The sequence below is a fragment of the Elephantulus edwardii genome, unplaced genomic scaffold (assembly GCF_000299155.1).
Source record: "Elephantulus edwardii isolate Elephantulus edwardi_28Jun2011 unplaced genomic scaffold, EleEdw1.0 scaffold00082, whole genome shotgun sequence".
NCBI lineage: Eukaryota > Metazoa > Chordata > Mammalia > Macroscelidea > Macroscelididae > Elephantulus > Elephantulus edwardii.
The window spans coordinates 13,110,187-13,129,445 of NW_006399832.1; the positions used below are offsets into that span (position 1 = coordinate 13,110,187).

At 36.9% G+C, this 19,259-nt stretch overlaps 1 protein-coding gene across 2 annotated transcripts in view; it reads right to left on the reverse strand.

Annotated features, from left to right (window-relative positions):
- Positions 1-19,259, reverse strand: part of EDIL3 (EGF-like repeats and discoidin I-like domains 3) — a 595,610-nt gene that overhangs the window by 236,633 nt on the left and 339,718 nt on the right. For both annotated transcript variants that reach the window (XM_006889875.1, XM_006889874.1), the window contains one exon: positions 3,614-3,769. In XM_006889875.1, the coding sequence (XP_006889937.1) occupies positions 3,614-3,769 (156 nt within the window). The remainder of the gene's footprint in view (positions 1-3,613; positions 3,770-19,259) is intronic.

Genomic DNA, 19,259 nt, shown 5'->3' on the forward strand with positions numbered 1-19,259 from the left:
GGACAGAGCGGAGTTTAGGGCTGTTGTACATAGGGTCGCTATGAGTCGCAGGCGACTCGACGGCACATAACAACAACAACAACTTATTATGTGTCATTAAATTATATATAATTCAATATGATTATATGTCCTTACATGTAATTTTATTATACATTTATATGTTTTATACTTGTATAAAATTTGTTATACATGTCGTTGTGATGGTGCACCGTCAAGTCAGAACCGACCCGTAGCTGACCCTTCGGCAGGTTTCAAAGGCAGTTAACTGCTCAGGAGGAGACTGCCCATTCTTCTCCTGCGGAGCAGCTGGAGGATTTGAACCACATTCTTTTGGGATTGCAGCACAGCTTCTTGCCACTAGGCCATAGCTTACTTAATAAATTTTCCTTTTAAAAGAGAATCGTAAAATATCTTTGTTTCTAGTCTAAAGGTTTAGTTTTAAATGGGATTATCTGAAATGGGTAATATTTAATAAAGTTTCTGAAGAAGAATTACAGAAGAATTAGACCTATCATTTAAAAAGCCAAAGGAAACTTTAATACTATGTTTGTTGTTGTTGTTGTTGTTGTTGTTGTTGACTACAACTCTAAGAAACACTCTGCATAACAGATCTGAACCCTGCTTTACCCTAAGTCAATCTCACTGTCTCCAAAACACCTGTCTTTATTAACCCAGTTAATGTGTCGATCCATATAATCCAGGATCTTCCTCTCCTGCATCATCCCTCCATGCTTTCAAGCATGCTGTCCTTCTCCAAGGACTGCTCCCTCCTGGCAACACACCGAAAGTAAGCAAGACAGAGACTCTAAATCCTTGGCTCCAAGAAGCAACTTGGTTTCACCCTCTGCAGGACAGACATGTATGCTTTCTTGACAGTCCTTGGTTTATTCAATACTCTTCTCCAGCACCACAACTAAAAGGCATTGATTCTTCTTCTGTCATTCTTAGACATTGTCTAATATTTTGATGTGTAGCAAAAAATTGTAAAGATCATGGCCTGGATCAGTTACACTGTAGTCTGTAGGCTGACATCATTTCTCTTTAGTACTCTAAAGAAATCCCTGACAGTAGATTTCCCTAATAGAATTCATTTTTTTATTTCCTGACTGCTGGTGCCAAGAGTGTTGAACTGAGTAAGCTGAAAATTGTTAAGAATCTCAATTTATTCTCGATATCATGATGCAGTCAAATAGGCCAGTGGTGAGAATCCTTGTGGTATGTATATCTCTACAGCAAATGCAGGTCCTCCTCAGATTTAGTAAGCCATATTGTATCATCTGTATAATGCAGATTGTTGATGACTTTTCCTCCAATCTTGATACCACATTTCTCCTCATAAAGTCCATTTGCCCAAAAGATCTGTTATGCAAATAAACTGAAAAGTTATGAGGACAGAACACATATGTGACACACTCCTTGACTATTTTTGAACCACACAGTATTTCTGTGCTCAGTTCTGATGACTTGTTCTTGGCCTAATTATAGGTTTCATACAAGTACAATCAAGTGTTCTGGAATTCTCATTCTTCTCAAGGTTAGCTATAATTTGTTGTGATCCACACAGCCAAATTTGCACAGTCAATCAAATACAGATAGATAATCCTCTGGTACTCTCTGCATTTGGCCAAGATCTATCTGACATTGTCTCTGATTTGCCTAGTAGCATGACTTCTTTTAAACCCAGCTGTATTTCTGGTAGTTCTCTGTCAATGCACCATTCCAGTCCCTTTTGAATGATCTTCAGCAGGATTTTGCTTGCATGTGATATTAGTGATATAATTTAATATTTTCTACACTCTGTTGGATCACCTTTTTTTTTCAAATGGGAATATATCTCTATCTCTGTATATCTCTATCTCTATCTATCTATATAGCTATATCTATCTATCATTTATCTATCTATCTATCTATCTATCTATCTATCCATCCATCTATCTATCTTCCACTCACTTGAGCAGATTGTTGTCCTGCAGATTTCTTGGCACAACCTGATGAACATATCCAGAGCTGCATCTGTTTGTTTAAATATGGTATTTAACTGGTATTCTGTCAATTCCTAGGGCCTTGTTTTGTGCCAATTATTTCAGAGCAGCTTGAACTTCCTCCTTTATCACCACTGCCTTTAGATCTTATGTTGTTTCATGAAATTCTTCTGTCAGAGTCAATTATTTTTGGTACAGTGATTCTGTGTATTCATTCCATCTTCTTTTGATACCTCCCAGATCATTCAATATTCTGCCCATAACATCCTTAAGTATTGAAGCTCAAGGCTGGAAATTGTTCTTTCAATTCTTTATAAAATGCATACATACTTTGTAAGTAAACCTGTATAAAATAAAATTTTAAAATAGAAATGTTGAGTGAGTCCAACTCCTTTGATGTTCAAACTCTAGCTCTTTGAACATTTTGTTATAATATTTGCTTGGTATTTTCAAATTGAATTCTTCTGTTTGGCTCCTTAACATCCCATTTCCTTTCCTTTGCTTTGGCTTCTCAGTGCTCTCATGCAATAATCAGAGTCTCTTCTGACAGCCATTTCGGTCTTTCCTTCCTCCTCTGTCTTTGTAATGACATTCTGAATCTTCTTGGATATTATTTTTTATATCCTCCATAGCTCATCTGGTTTGTGCTCAGTAGAGTTCAAGGCCTCAAACCTGTTCCTGAGATGGTTTTACATTCAGCTTGGATACACTCCTGGTTAAATTTTCAGTCTTGTGGATTTGATTAAACTTTTTTAGCTTCAGTTTCAACTTGCATATGGGTAGTCTATTTGTTCCACTCTTAGCACCTGGCCTATTTTCACAGATTATGTTGAGATTTTAAAAGGATTCTTTTAACAGATGTAATCAATATGATTCCTGTGCAGACCATCAAGTGATCACATGAGGTATTCATGCTTTTATACTATTAGTTTAATCTCAGAAAGTCATTGTTGATTCAGAACTGCCTCATAGGTGACACTTCAAAGAATTTTCAGAGGTTGTAAATCTCACAGGAGGTGGCTGCTCAACTTTCTCTTGGAGCTGCTCATAAATTCAAACTACCAGAAAGGCTTAGCAGCACAACTGCTAGATAGTAGTTAAGTGAACAAGGATCAATGCCAATCTGTTAAATGTTAATCTGTTGAAGCAATGAGGTAAAAATGGTAACCGAGTTTTGCTAAAACAATAATTTTCATATACAGGACACTGTGACAAAATTTAAAAGAAAAATTTAAAATCTCCTAAAATCATAAATGGCATATATTGTAAGTTTGAAACACAGAAGAATTGCTTATATCCTTTATTCCATTTGTCCCTCTCATACAAAGTGAAAATCACCATGAATTTATTTCCAACACATGTGTTCTGTTGAACACATAATTTGTCATTTTTAGGTGCCATCAAGTCAATTACTCCTCATAAAGATCCTATGAACACCATATCAGAGAACCTTCCCTATCCTGTGCCATTATCATGATCTCTGCCATGCTAAAGTTCTTAGTTGCAGTTACCATGGTACAATAATAATTTGATAAACAAAGATCAATAATTGAAGGCATAGTAGTAATTTGATCATCAGTGAATGACAGTTGAATTTTATAATTAACTGAAGTAGATTAAGTCAGCCTTACCATGTCTTCATTGGTGCCCTTCACTTTGTACATTGTCCAGGTCTTCCCATCATTACTATAGGCAATTTTGTAGGATTTTATATATTCTGGACTTCCAATCCGCTTGGCCCCTTGGGTAATCACACCAGTAACTCGCATTTTTCTTTGCAAATTTATCTGAAGAGACAAGACACAATCAGTGAGAACCACATTACTCAGGAGAATAAAATTGACACTATTTAAGAGGTAGAACATTATCTTTATTATTATGCTTTAAAGAATAATAGAGAAAGCTAATAATTTTGCTCAGATTTCATTTCAGAGAAGTATCATGGTTTTATACTAGTTAGCTTTGAATTCCTTTCTATATTGACTTACAGTTTTTGATATAAATAAACTTTTACATGTACAATGTGCCCAAAAATTTTAAGTAATTTTAGAAAGCAGTTGGTTGTTTATGATAAAAAAGGAAATATGTTCCTGTCAATATAACCTAGTGTCATTCCAATGAAATTCTAATGCCAATGGTTAATGTGTCTCAAGAAACTGAACAAAGCTTCAAACATTTGCCATTTAAAATAAAGATGCAAGTTTCATTGAAATCTTTTTATACTGAAGTGAGAAATGGTAAAGGCAACAACAAGAATGATGGCAAAATTTAAACAAAACAACAGGTTAACTTCTTTCCTTTCTACCATCTCTATAAGTTTTGTGATATGAAGGATCACAGTTTATCACCAAATATATTTTTAATCTCCAGTTTATTATATGGGTATTTTGTTAGGTGCCTGCAAGTTGACCCATGAACAAGTGATCAGAACCTTGCCCTTTCTTATACTATCCTCATGATCTGTGCCCTTTATTGCAGTCTCTGTGTCAGTTCATCTTCTTGCAAATCTTTCTCTCTTTCACTGACCTTCTACTTTTCCCTGCAGACCACCTTCTTCCAATGACTACTCGCTTCTGAAAATATGCCCAAATTATCTGAGATGAAGTTTCAACATTTTTTTCCTCTAAGGAGCATTTCCTCCAAAACCCACAATTCAAAAGCATCAATAATTCTTAGAAATTCCAGAAAGATGTGAATTTAGTTTGGCAGTGCAACTCCCTACAGGCTGCACTACCAGAATTCCCTGTTTTCCACTCACTCACTTACTCATGCTGTCAAGTTGGAATCGTCTCATAGCCAACTCTTCACTGGGTTTTGAGAGGCAGTAAATTGCACACGTTATGAGTCGTGGTCGACTTGACAGCACATAGCAACAGACTGCACAGGAGGAAATTGTCCATCTTCCTCTCACAAAACAAGTGATAGAGCCTAATCATTTGCCTTTGTTTTGACATCACAATTCCTTAATCATTAGGATACCAGAACTCCCTTCTTTATTGCCACTATTGATATGAAATACACCTGGGTTTTTAGAAATCTTTTTCTCTCACACACACACAACACACATGCACAAACACAAATGCACATGCATGCACAGCTGCACATAGACATGAGAGAGATTATAAAACCAATTCAAAAGGAAGTAAAGAATATTAAAAGACAATGAAGAGAATGTTAACCAGCAATAGCTAAACTTTCAGTAAAGCCACAATGGTGTAGTGGTTAACTTCTCGAGTAGTTAAAAATAAATTTTCCAAACAAAAAAAAAAGTGTGACACCCTGCTGCTGTAAAAATTTACAGCTTTGCAAACCTCCTGTACGTCAATTCTAAACTAATCCTACAGGATCACTATTAATGGGAATTGATACAATGGCAATAGTTTTTTGAAACTTTCCTTATTAATAAAAGAAAAGCAGATTAAATGAGAAAGTAGCTATTTACTATTATGGAAAAGTGGCCAAATAAACATTTCAACTAAGATATTCTCTCTCTCATTGCAGTGGAGGCACAACAGAATCATTCATCCTTGACCCTCCATTATGTTTTGGGGAAGCTGTGAATCACACAAAAGGAGGCCATTTATCTTTCTACCTCAATTACCAAGCATGAGTAAAGTCATTTTTAAGGACTGGATCCAAAGTATAAAAAATTGGCAGCATTTACAACATTCTATATGTTGTTGTTATGTGCCATCAATTCACTTGTGACTCATATCGACTCCATGTACAATAACCCTGAAATCGGCCTTATCTTGTGCCAACCTTACTGTCTCTGACACACCTACCCTCATTTCCCCAGTCACTGAATCAATCAAATTCATCTTCCTCTCTTGTGCTGTCCCTCCACCTTTCTAAGCATGTGGTCCTCTCCAAGAGCTGGTGCCTTCTTGCAACATGTCCAAAGTATATCAGATAGAACTTCAAAATCCTTACTTCCACAAAGCAGTCTGGTTTGACCCTCTCCAGGATGACATGTGTGTTCTCCTGGCAGTCTGGGAGTAGCATCCACCTCTTAAACAACATGCGTCAGGAAACTCTATGAACTTTGAGAAACGATATTATTGAAAGACTCTTGGTCTTTTGTTCATAGGGTCACTATGAGTCACACTTGACTCGATGGCAATCAACAACAACAACATATATACATATATATTTGGGTATATTAATAGATAAATACAGTTGCATGCCAGTAAGAAAAAGAACTGCCCATAGTGTTTCTTAAAGCTTAATTATTTTCAAAAACAAAAAGTTATTCTTTTTTCCTTTCCTCACTTGAAGTGGTTTGTTGTTATTGTTGTTGTTAGGTGCCGTCGAGTCGAGTATGACTCATAGCGACCTTATGAACAAAAGATCCTCCTCACACTTCCTGACACACAAGAGCCCACTGCAGCAGTCACCATGCCATTTCACCTGGTTGAGGGTCTTCTCTCTTTGCCAACCCTCCACCCTTCCCAGCATCATGTCCTTCTCCAAGGAATAGCCCCTCCTAACAACATGCCCAACGTATGTGAGGTGAAGTCTCATCATTCTTGCCTCCAAAAAGCACTCTGGCTGCAGCCTCTCCAAGACATATCTCTTCTTTCTCTTGGCCATCCATGGGATGTTCAGTGCTCTTCTCCAACATCACAGCTCAAAGGATCAATTATTTTTCTGTCATACTTACTCATTGTCCAGCTATTGGATGCACAGCAAGTAGTTTGGAAAGACCATGACCTAATCAGATGCACCTTAGTCCTCACACTGACATCATTATTCCTCAATAATTTGTAAATGCAAAAAGTCATTATTTTCCCCTTTTTTCAACTGAAGTGGCTGGTAAGTCTCAACTACTAACTTTTCCATTATCAGCCAAACACTTAACCATTGTACAACCAGGCTCTTTTATTATATACTAACATACTTAAAATTATTTATGGCCCTAATTTAAGCAAAAGCTCTTACTTAAGGAAGCAATTAACTTTAAGAGCAGCTTTATGAAGAGCTAATTGGTTTTCTCTACCTCCAGTTTGTTACCAGAAGTGGAGATACACTTAAATAGTGAACTCAAGTGGGGGTCCAACTGGAGGCTGGTATCCTTACATAAAAATAATGTAAACCTAAAATACAATCATTCATAATTCGCAAGAAACTACATACTTTATTGAAAAAGAAACATTTTTTATTTCAATACTAGAAAAGTGTGAGAAGAAAAAAACCTTGTTTTTGTTGAAACTCTAAGAAACAATGCCAATTGATAGTCATTTAGAACAAAAAGAGAAATGCCTACTTCATTATAAATTACTCTGGAGTATATTAGGCAATATGGCTCTTCTAGATAACAAACTGTCTTTACTCTCATCATATGGCCAAGCTGTTGATGTTGTTGTTAACTGTCACTGAGTAAACTGTGACTGAGAGCGGCCCTATGAACAGACAAGATCAAAACCTTGCCATATCCTAGACCATTTTCCTGACCTCTGTCTTGCTGGTGTCCATTGCTACAGTCACTGTGTCAATTAATTTTGTTGAAATTTGTCTTCTCTTTCTCTGATTCTTCACCTTTCCCAGGATGAGGTATATTTAAGGGCTGACCCCTCATGACAGCATGATAAAATACGTGAGATGAGGTTTCATCATTGTTTCTTCCAAGGAGCACCCTGGTTCCTCTTTCTCCAGGATAGACTTTTGGCAGTCTAGGAGATGGTCAATACCTTTGTCCACTCATACAATGCAAAAGCATTGCTCTTTCCTCTGTTATCCTTGTATGTTGTCCAACTATAAGACGCCTAAGAAGCAATAGAAAAATAGCATTGGTTGTATCAGAAGTACTTTAGTTTTTAAACTGACCTTGCTACTCTTTGCCACATTGGAGAGATCCTTGACATCAGATTTTCCCAAGGCAAAACATCTTTAGATTTAAATGTCTGGTTGCGATTATGTAAATTAAAAATGTTTGTGGTCCACAAAAGGGAAAGAACAGTTTGCTAAAAATGTTCACAGGTAAATGGCAGATTTGTATGGGAAGATTATAATTTAGATTACGACGTATCCAGGATGCAGGCATGCCACTAGTAGAGGCTATTCTTTGGAGAAAATATCATGCTTGGGAAGTTGAAGAGTAGAAGAAAGAAAAGTCCTCAAGCAGATGGATTGACACTGTGACTGAAGTAATGGAATCACGTACGTCAGAGATAGGATTACACTGTATGAGTCATACTTGACTAGACGGAACATAGCAACAAGAAGGGCAATTCTGCTTTGTCTCATTTGGTCACTGTGAGTGTGAATAAACTAGACTGCCTATATATAAGACAAGTACGTAAGACGAGTTAGAACAGTAAAATGGAGACTCATCAATTTTGCCAATTTGTGTGCATTCATTACTGTTGTATTGGAGCCAACTTATAGACAACCCTCCAACAGATTTTTCAGCTGCTAAAATCGCATGAGAGGAGGTTGCACATTTTTCTTCCATGAACTCACTGCTTTTGGGGTTGACAGCACAAGTTCTTAGCAACTAGGCCACCAGCAAACTTAAATTGTTGCACTTAGTTGGTGTTAGAACTTCTGAAAGAAAGTGTGGAACTTGAGGTCCTGTCCAACCTCACAGGAATTGTCTTTGTGTTGCTGCTACTGTTTGTAAAGTTTCTTTCCCCTAGTGATGTTAGCAGAGATCAAATACTCACATTTGATGCCTTGTTTTCACACCTGCTCTTTGGAAAAATCAGGTTGTAATCACTTACAGGGCATGTGCTTCTCGATTACTGAGACACACACAGAGAAGCAATACTTAGAGAGCTGCTATATTAAAAAGCATATGAATAGTTGATGGTCTGTTACAGAGTCAGCACCTGGCCGAGTTTTCACTGCTGATATTGAGCTTCTCCAATGATACTTTATACTAATGTAATCAAGTTGATTCCTGTACATACCAACAGGTGAAATCCATGTGTATATAAAAACTATTTGCAATAACTAAAGCATTGATTTTACAAAATTATATCCTATTATCTCCAGCCTTACTTCTGTCATGGAATCCATGTTTTCTGACTACTGATCCCTCTTCCTTGTGCCCAACTTTTGCATTCCAATAACTAATGTCAATAACTAATTCCAGTAATTATGCTTTTTTGGCTGCACATTTGATTGATTCATGACTGCAAAAGCTAGTAGAAATCATCTGTTTGCTGGTCTTTGGCTCTGGGTGTTGGTGTATATATATGAATATTGGTGGTATTCACCAGATGTTCTTATCTGTGTATGGACATTTTCCTGTCACTTACAACTTGATATTTCAAGATGGATATATAAATGAGATTTGTACCTATGAAAGTGACCCTGTTTTTTCTTATCTTTTCATGTTAGTGTAGTAGATCACGTGGTTGTCTGATTCAACATATCCCATGCCAATCCATCTCATTTTGCCAATTCTTGCCATGTCATTATCTAGTAGGTTAAGGAGTTGAATAGGAGACTTCAAAGGGCAAAGATAAATTTTCATGAAATGTACAAAGAGCTGGAGTTGGCATTTATTAAGCTGAAGGAACTAAAGGACAAATTCAAGTTTTGAGCTGTAATACTTATAGATGTTATGGACGGAGTATTTAATGACTCAGCATGCATTTAGAAAAGACTGGAGGAGTAGACTGAGACACTGTCCAGAGAAGAACTGGTTGACACAGAAGGATTTGATGAAACAACATATAATCAAGAGGCAATGGTTAGGAAACAAGAAGTTAAAGCTGCTCTGAAAGAACTGACAAAAAAACCCCATGAACAAACAAACAAAAAAAACCAGACTTCTGTAATTGAGAGAATACCAATTGACATTTTTCAACAAATACTCCCTTAGATGTGTTCATTAGGTTGTGCCAAGATGTATCGAGAACAACTATCTGGCCAATTGACAGGAAGAGATCCATAATTATCCTCATTCCAGAAATATTTGACCTGACAGAGTGTGAAAATTATTGAATAATACCACACACAAACAAAATCTTGCTTAGGATTTTCTAAAAATGACTGGAACTGTACATTGACAGATAACTACCAGAAATACAAGGTGAATTTAGAAGAGGCCATGACACTAAAGACATTATCATCAATGTAAGATGGATCCTGGCAGTAAGCAAAGAGTACAAGAAGAATGTCTATCTGTGTTTCATTGACTATTCAAAGGCAGTTTACTGTGTGGACCACAACAAATTGTGGCTAACCTCGAGAAGACTGGAAGTCCCAGTGCTCATGTGAAATCTATACTTGGACCAGGAATCAGTCCTCAGAACAGAGCAAGGAAACATTACATGGTTCAAAATCGGGAAAGGAGTATGCCAAGGATGCATCCTGTCTCCACACCTTTTCAATCTATATGAAGAGGCTGGGCTTTATGAGGAGGAATATAGCATCAGGATTGAATGCAGACTAATCAACAGCTTGCATTATGCAGATGACACATCCTTGCTCCCAGAAACTGAGGAGGTCCTGAAACATTTGCTGCAGAAGAACAAGGACTGTTGTCTTCAATATGGAATAAAGCTTAACATCAAGAAGACAAAGATTCTCACTATTGGGTCAACTGGAGTACTATGATACTCCAGTGTCCTATGGAGAAGAGATTCAGATTGTTAACAATTTCAGCTTTCTTGACTCCACATTCAACACTCTTGGCACCAGCACTCGGGAAATCAAAAGACAAATTACAGTGGATAAGTCTGCTATCCGGAATTTCTCCTGTCCTAAAGAGTATAGATGTCAGTCTAGGGACTAAAGTGCACTTCACCGAGGCCATGGTCTTCACACTTACTTGCTATGCATTAGAGGGCTGGACAATGTTTAAGGATGACAGAAGAAAAATCAATGCCATTGAGTTTGGGGCTTGAGAAGAGTAATGAACATTCCACTGATTCCCCAAAAGAACAAACAGGTATGTATTGTGGAGGGTAAAATCAAGTTTCTCTTTGGAGGCAAGGATTTTGAAGCTCTGTCTCACATACTTTGGGCACATGACCAAGAGGAACCAGTCCTTGGAGAAGGGCATCGTGCTTGGAAGAGAGGAGGGACAGCGCAGGAGTAGAAGACCCCAGATGAGATTGATTGACACTGTAATTGGGATAGTAGGGGTAGGTGTATTGGAGTCAGTGAGACTGGCTTAGGATAGGGCAGGGTTCAGAACTATTGTTCATAAGGTTGCTGCGAGTAGCAGGTGACTTGATAGCACCTAACAATCATACCAACAACATAAAAATGCACACTTAGAAAATTAATTAACACAGTATAATTAGAATACCACCTAACTATGCTGTTGTTGTTATATGCCATTGAGTCACCTGCAACTCACGGTACCCTATGTGTAACAGGTCTAATTCACAGTAATTATTTCCTACTAATACTCTAAAGCATCCATTATGCATATCGGTATGTTTTCACAACGTGCACAGAAGGCAGGCAATTTGTTTAACTTGACTACTGAGTGCTAGTGAACAGGTATTTTAAGAAGCACACATTTTTATCTTTTAATGATGAGGGTTGTGATTTATTTAAAATAATAAAAATATCAAGTGAAAGATTAAATGATAAAATAACTTGCAAGAAGAATGAGGTTGGTATTTGTTTCATCTGTAGAATTTCTATAATAATAATTTGAGTCAGTTTTCCTTTATTGTGCATTCGATTTACATATCTATACTTATATTTAATTAGAATGCCACATTGCTGAGTAAAAGAATAAAACTACTTGCCTTTCAATTCCAAGAAATTTTTACTTCCTCTAAGTATCAAAGCAGTCCTTCAATTGAATATATTATACCTGTATGATTATTATCAAGAAAAGCTCTAACTAGAGAAAATTAAAGCACAAAAATATTATAACTTGTCAACCTTGACAATAATTTTGTGTTAATAAGGAAGATTTTATTTTACGTATTAAACATTTGAGCTATGGTGTTAATACAAGAAAACATTATTCAATTTGCTCTTTCTTCTGACACCAAAGGCCTAGGAGTAGGAGTACAGATATTTAATTAAGATTTCTAGATCATACTTTTTCATGGCTAATACTTAAACTTGTAAATAAGATACTTTATTTCATCTTCCTATAAGTAATCAATTTCAATTATAATATGTTTTTTAAAGGTCACAGTGAAGGTGATCCTCTTAGAAAAGACATTCAATTGGAAGCTGACAATACAAACACTCTTTAAAATCAAACAAAAAAAAATTAGTTAGCTCTTTGTTTTGTGTAATACAAGAAAGACATGAGCTCCTCAATTATTTCTAGATATTTCCTTAAGGTTTAGAATGTTGAACATATCATGGACTGCAAAGAGAACAAACATCTGTCTTGGAGAGGGTGAAAGTAAACTGCTTCCTGGAGGCAAGGATTTTGAGATTCTGTCTCACATACTTTGGACACATGCAGGACATTATGCTTAGAAGGGTGGAGGGAGAGCATAAGAGAGGAAGACCCAGGATGAGACTCAGTGACTGGAGAAATGGGATTAGATCTGTTGGAGACAATGAGATTGGCACAGGATGGGGCAGGGTTCAGAGCTAATGTATATAGGGTTGCCATGAGTCGCAGGTGAGTCACTGGCACACAACAACTTGGCTTAGAGTGTAAAGATGTCCCTTATGGGGTTAGAATCAAAACACAGCTTGGCATATCATTGCAAATACTCTTAGTCAACATTCAGAACTGACAATTCCTTTTCTTTTACATTATCTGATCAACAGAAATTGTAACAAGTCTGGAAATAATGATAGATATCTGACACTGCTGCTATCAGTGGTGTAGGTCTGTGTGGTGGCATCATAAGATGCCTTAGGATGAAGGGTAGCTCAGATAAAATACGCATGGATCAAAGTCTTGGTATGAGTAGTTACAACTATTAGAGTAAAATCTCTATTAAATACTTCGCATATCACTAAATCTTCATTACCTGACACCCCTCATTTTGTTTTACATACATATCTTCATAGGCTTAATTTTGACTGCTAGGCCCCCCATCTTCTGTACTCATTGGTTGAGTTTTGTACTGAGAACATAATTATTAGAGTAAAATTTCTATTAAATATATTAAATACTTTGCATACTACTAAATCTTCATTACCTGACACCCCTCATTTTGTTTTGCATACATATCTTCATAGGCTTAATTTTGACTGCTAGGCCCCCCATCTTCTGTTCTCATTAGTTGAGTTTTGTACTGAGAATAGTTAATGTTGGTTCTTCATTCTATTAGGTTTTACTGCCTCAAACTGATCTCTTATTCATACTGTGTAAGTTAACTGAACAACTCATACTTGATACAATATAACCAGGAAAGAAGTTTTCTTGCCTCCTTGTTTAAACATCAACTAGAATTCTGGATTGGCAATATTTAAGCACTAAGCTGTTAATCCAAATATGTGGTTAAACCCACCAGCTGCTCTGGGATAAAGACCTGGTAGTCTGCTTCCATAAAGATTATACTTTGGAAATCTTAAGAGAGAGCTTTACCTTTTCTACAGGGTGACAGTGAGTTTGAATGAATTCAATAGCATTGAGATTTTAGTATATCAAAAAATGTAAACATTTTTACACCCTGAAAATAAAATTATTTTAAAAAATCTAATTATTAGGGGAAAAGGATTAATACCTAAGATTCTTCACTTGAATAATTTTAGCAATATGTTTAAACAATGACAAAATCTCAGATGTTCAATAAAGTGTCTGGCTCATCCAAGGAACAGGAGGCATACTTCAAATGATTTGGTTTATCATTTAAGCATTAGTTTTGATTAGCTTACTAACTAGAAATTCTAAATAAGAATTTTCCAAAGTATCCCCAACTGTTATGAATGGTGGTCAGCCTTTACCATGTGTTCTGTTAACTTAATAGCCCTCTTAAGAAAAAGAAGGGTATAAACATGTGTGCACAAGCATAAAAACTGTAAACTCTTTACGACTCTCTGCACCTGGTAAAACTTCTAATCAACATGAAAAGCACCATTCACTAAACAGCCTGCAACAGAACAATACAACAGCATGGTTGGAATCTCTTGGCTGTTCCAGGAGACCTGGCCTACGAAAACAGTGTTTATTCAAAAGTTCCACCTGTCCCTGAATAGACTGTGTTTTTGTACTCAACTCCTCTCTCCTGGCATTTGTTATTGTCAGTGCATCTTCATTCACGTCAAAATCCAGAGATTCACATTCTAGAATCAACTGAACTGTAGTTACTTGAAATCATAATCAACTCCATGGTATAGTTTTGTTTTTTGCACTTGTTGGCTACATTATTTAAGAATGGCAATCATATAGATAGTTGCCGTTAGGTGCTACAGTGTTGGATAGCTATTCTATGAACAGATTTCAGCCTTGTCTGATCATGTGCCATCCTCCACATCTCTGACACACGTGAGCAACTGCTGCAGTCACTATGTCAATACACATCATCATGGGTCTTTCTTTCTCTGACCCTCCACCTTTCCAAGCATTTTGCCCTTCTTCAAGGAGTAGCCTCTCCTAGCAACATGACCAAAGTATGTGAGATAAAGGTACACCATCTTCGCTTCCAAGGAGCCTTCTGACTGAACACTTTCTAAATGCATTCTGGTTGTTGTTGTTTTTGTTATTATGTGCCTTCGAGTTGCTTGTGACTCACAGCGACCTTATATACAAGAGCTCTAAGCCCTGCTCTATCCTGTGCCAATCTTATTGTCTCTAACACACCTATTCCCATTATCCCATCGGTCCATCTCATTGACAGTCTTCCTCTCTTGGGCTGTCCCTCCAACTTCCCAAATATGATGTCTCTTTCCAAGGACCTGCCCCTCTTTGTAACATGTCCAAAATATGTCAGACAAAGTTTCAGAATCCTTGCCTCTTAGTAGCAGCCTAGTTTCACCCTCTCAAGGACGAACCTGTTTGTTCTCCTAGAAGTCCATGGTATATTCAACACTTTTCTCCAGCACCACAGCTCAAAGGCATCAATTCTCTGGAGACTTTTAATTCAAGTGCAATAGACTCAAGATTGTATTTTTGTTAATGTAGACTTGTTTTAATTTTCATCAGCTTCAATTTGAACTTGCACTTCAGTCCTTGAGAGTCTGCTCCATAGTCAGCACCTGGCTTGGTTTTGACTGCTGTTATTGAGATTCTCCAGTGATTTTTGTCTACAGATGTAGACAGTTCATTAGGTGAGGTCCATGCAAATAGACATCGTTTGTGTTTTTTTAAAAAGGTACTTGCAATGAGTAAATAACAGAATTTACACAATTCAGTAATTTCCGGTCTCATTTTTTGTAGTCATTGTTAGGTGCTGTCAAGTTGAGCAAAAATCAAAGTGACCTTATGAACAAACAAACTGAACTCTATTCTATCCTGAGCCATCCTCACACTTCCTGGCATATGACAGCCCATTGCCACAGTTACCATATCAATCCACCTGGTTGAGAGTCTTCTTCTTTTTGCCCACCTTCAACCCTTCCCCAAATCATGTCCCTCTCCAAGGAATAGCAACTCTTGGTAACACGTCCAAAGTGTGTGAGGTGAAGACTCATCATTCTAGCCTCCAAAGAGCACTCCAGCTGCACCCTCTCCAAGACATATCTGTTCATTTTCTTGCCCATCCAAGGGGTCTTCAGTGCTCTTCTCCAACACCAGAGGTCAAAGGCATCAATTATTTTTCTGTCATCCTTATTCATTGTTTAGCTCTTGGATGCATAGCTAGTTACTGGAAAGACCATGGCCTGCATCAGACACACCTTAGTCTTCAAACTGACATCACTATTATTCAGTTATTTGGATAGACTGAATAAATATGGAGAGAAAATACAACTCACTGGCACACTCCCTTCCCAATTCCAAAACATACAATGCTCCCCTGTTCTGTTTGAACAACAGTACAGGAACACAGTCAAGTGCTTTGGGACTCCCATTCTTTTCAATGTCAGCCACAACTTGTCATAATCCATGCAGTCAAACACCTTTGCATAGTCAATAAAATACAAAGTTACATTCTTCTGGTATTCCGTACTTTCAGCCAGGGTCCATCTAACATTAGCAATGATATCTCTGGTGCCAAGGCCTCCTAAATCCTGCTTTAACTTCTGGAAATTACTTACCTACGTACTGTTCAGCTATTTTTGAATGATCTTTAGCAGTATTTTGCTTGCATATGATATAAATATTATTTGATAATTTCCACATTCAGTTGGATCACCTTTCCTGGAAATGGAAATAAATGTAGGAAAACAGGATCTGGTGGATTGGCCTTTAATTTAAAAGTCAATTGAGTCCTACCTGAGGGAAGCCTTGAGCTTGGAACAGTTGGATCCTATAGGGTGAGTGTTTTATACTAACTTGAAAAAATATAAACAGTTTGGGAATTTCTGATTGTATTAGCAAGCAAGTGTAAGCTGATTAACTCTTTCTGATTTGTTTACAATCAGCTGTGTGTGGGAAGTCTCTTGTATAGGCAAACAGGGTCTGGTGGGCAGGCCTTTGTATTTAAAACTTGGTTGGTATTGTGTTTGGAAAGAATGTTCTTCTATGTAGTTTAGCACTTTTCTGTTAGTTTGCTGTACTGAGATAATTTGAGGTTGCTGAGATATTGAAATCTGTGCCACTGGTGTGTGAAATGTCACATGGGTTTCCTATCATGGACAGGTTTTGAGGGTGGTTGCTGTTAAGTGCTTTTGAGTCATAGCAACCCTAAAAAACGAAAGAACTGAACTCTTGTATAACTTTCATTGTTTCTCCAAGTTCATAGAGTTTCTGGAGGCAAGCTATTTTAGAAGTGGATATCATCCCTGCTTCTAAACTTATTTTAATTGGGCAGCTCCATGAAACACTGTCCACCATGGGTAACTATTATCATATTTGACACTTCATTGTCACAGTGTTTGGCATCACAGCAACCATGAGTTATCACTGTACAGCAAATAGACAAACTATTGCTATAACATTTAGAAAAATGTTTAGCCAAAAACAATTAAAAACAGGCCTGAGGGCCACAAATTAAAATTACCCACCCTTGGCTTGGAAGCATAACCTTCTATCTGCTAGGCCAACAGAGCTCTCTCTATGTTGTTGTTGTTGTTAGGTGCCACTGAGTCATAGACGAGTGATAGCAACCCTATCAACGAAAGACCTTCACACTTGTATAACTTTCATCGTTTCTCGAAGTTTCCAGAGGCAAGCATTTTCGGAAGTGGATACCACTCCTGCTTCCAAGCTTGTTTTAATCAGGGAGCTCTACCAATCACTGTCCACCATGGGTCACCATTATCACATTTGACACATTAGTGTCACAGTGTTTAGCATCACAGCAGCCATGAGACTAGGAAGCAGGATGCACCATCTATTTCCTAAATAAAGACTTTGAAAACCCTATGAACACTAAACAAAGAAGATAGTTATACTAGTGTAGTGGTAGAGTCCAGACTAGAAGTCAGTTGCAATGAGGGAAAATTAGTAACAAATATCACTTAAAAATTGGAACATGGAATTTACACAGCCTGAATATTTGGAAAACTGGAAATTGTTAAAAATGAGATGAAACACTTGAATATTGACATACTAGGCTTTAGTGAGATGCAATGAATCAGCTTTGGCTGCTATGAATCTGATAATCATATGATATACTTTGCAGTGAATGAAAAACGGGAAGAAATGTGTTGCATTCCTAGTCAAAAAGTCAATTTCAAGTTTTATCCTGAAATAGGATGTTGTGAGTGATAGGATAATACCCATACCGATACAAGAAAGATCCTTTAACGTGACTATTATTCAAATATATGCTCCTATATCCATCTAGAGCCAAACAGGCAGAAATTGAGAATTTTTACCAAATTTTGCAGTCTGAAATTGACCGAACATGCAATCAGGATGCAATAATGATAATTGTTGACTGAATGCAAAAAAACAACAACTCTGGCTCCTAGCGCAGAGTTGTCCTTCACGTGTAAAAACTGCCACAACACCTGCACACACAGCACCATGCTCTCTTTGGCGACCTAGTCATAGCATATGTAATATGTTTTATTTTTAAAGATACTTTATTACAATCTCCTGGGATTTTGTTCTTTCAGTCAGAACCAAGTCAGAGCTACATTTTCAGTGATTTTCAGAGATAGTAAAATGCATGGAAGGAAACAGCTCACCTTTCCCCTGTGGAGCAGTTGTGGTTTTGAACAACATGCCTTTGGGTTCACATGGCAATTCTATACCACTAAGCCCCAAAAGCTCTCTCAATTTAAATTTGTTATGACGCTATGTAATTCAGATTCTAATAGTTTTTCATTTCAGTCTTTTGGAATATGCCACAATGAGTTTGAAAGAATAACATATAAGAGTGTATATTTTTGATGTTAAGTAACTTAGTAAAGAATAGGAAAAAAAGTAAATTAATTTGACAATATAGAATATTCCTGAATTTCATACCTTGAACTTGATCAGAGTGAACTGTCAAATCATGATACTAAAAATATAATGGCTTTACTAAAGAAACAGAGTAGGATAAACTGGAAAACTAGAAAGAGATAAGGTTAGCAAAGTCCTATAAAATAGGTATTAAGAAAAATTATGGAAATACTGATGATTTAATAAAACAAACTCATAGCTACTGTCATCAAGTTAATCATAACTCAAAGTAGCAACAAAAGTACAAGCAAAAGAAATAAACTTTGAGAGAAAAGGAAGACAAATACAGAGAAATATAGCAACTATGGATATAGTAGCAAAAGCACAAAGAAAAAGTTATGAGAATATGAGTAAAAATGCCAAAAGCAAGAAAGTACATTAAAAATAATGTCATCTTACTAATAACGTATTTTTCCAAAGAAGTCATAGGTGGACCCTGGAAAAAATCAAAGTATTATCTTTGATGCACAAACTCAGGGCAATGAATTAGCTGGGAAGGTGTGAGAAAGAGGGCAAGTGTGTGTAAAAGGTTTGTATAGGTGGCCTTTGTAGGCAAGGAGTATCTTTTCCATGGCTATGAAGTTGGTAATACAAAAGCAAACCCCTAAAAGCTCATTACCAACTTGATTTACAAAAATAGAGGTAAGAATTAGGTCTGTTAAAAAATTTAAGGAAGAGAGCAAATTTTAAAAGACATGTATTTTAAAAGAAAGATGTCCTGTTCTTAAAGGGAATGCCTTTAATCTCTCTCCATTAAGAACAATGTTGGCTCTTGGGTTTTCATAGATACTTTTTACTATATTGAAGAAATTCCCCTCTAATCCTATTTTGTTGAGTGCTTTAATCATGAAAGGGTGTTGGATTTTATCAAAGGCTTTTTCTGCATCAATTGA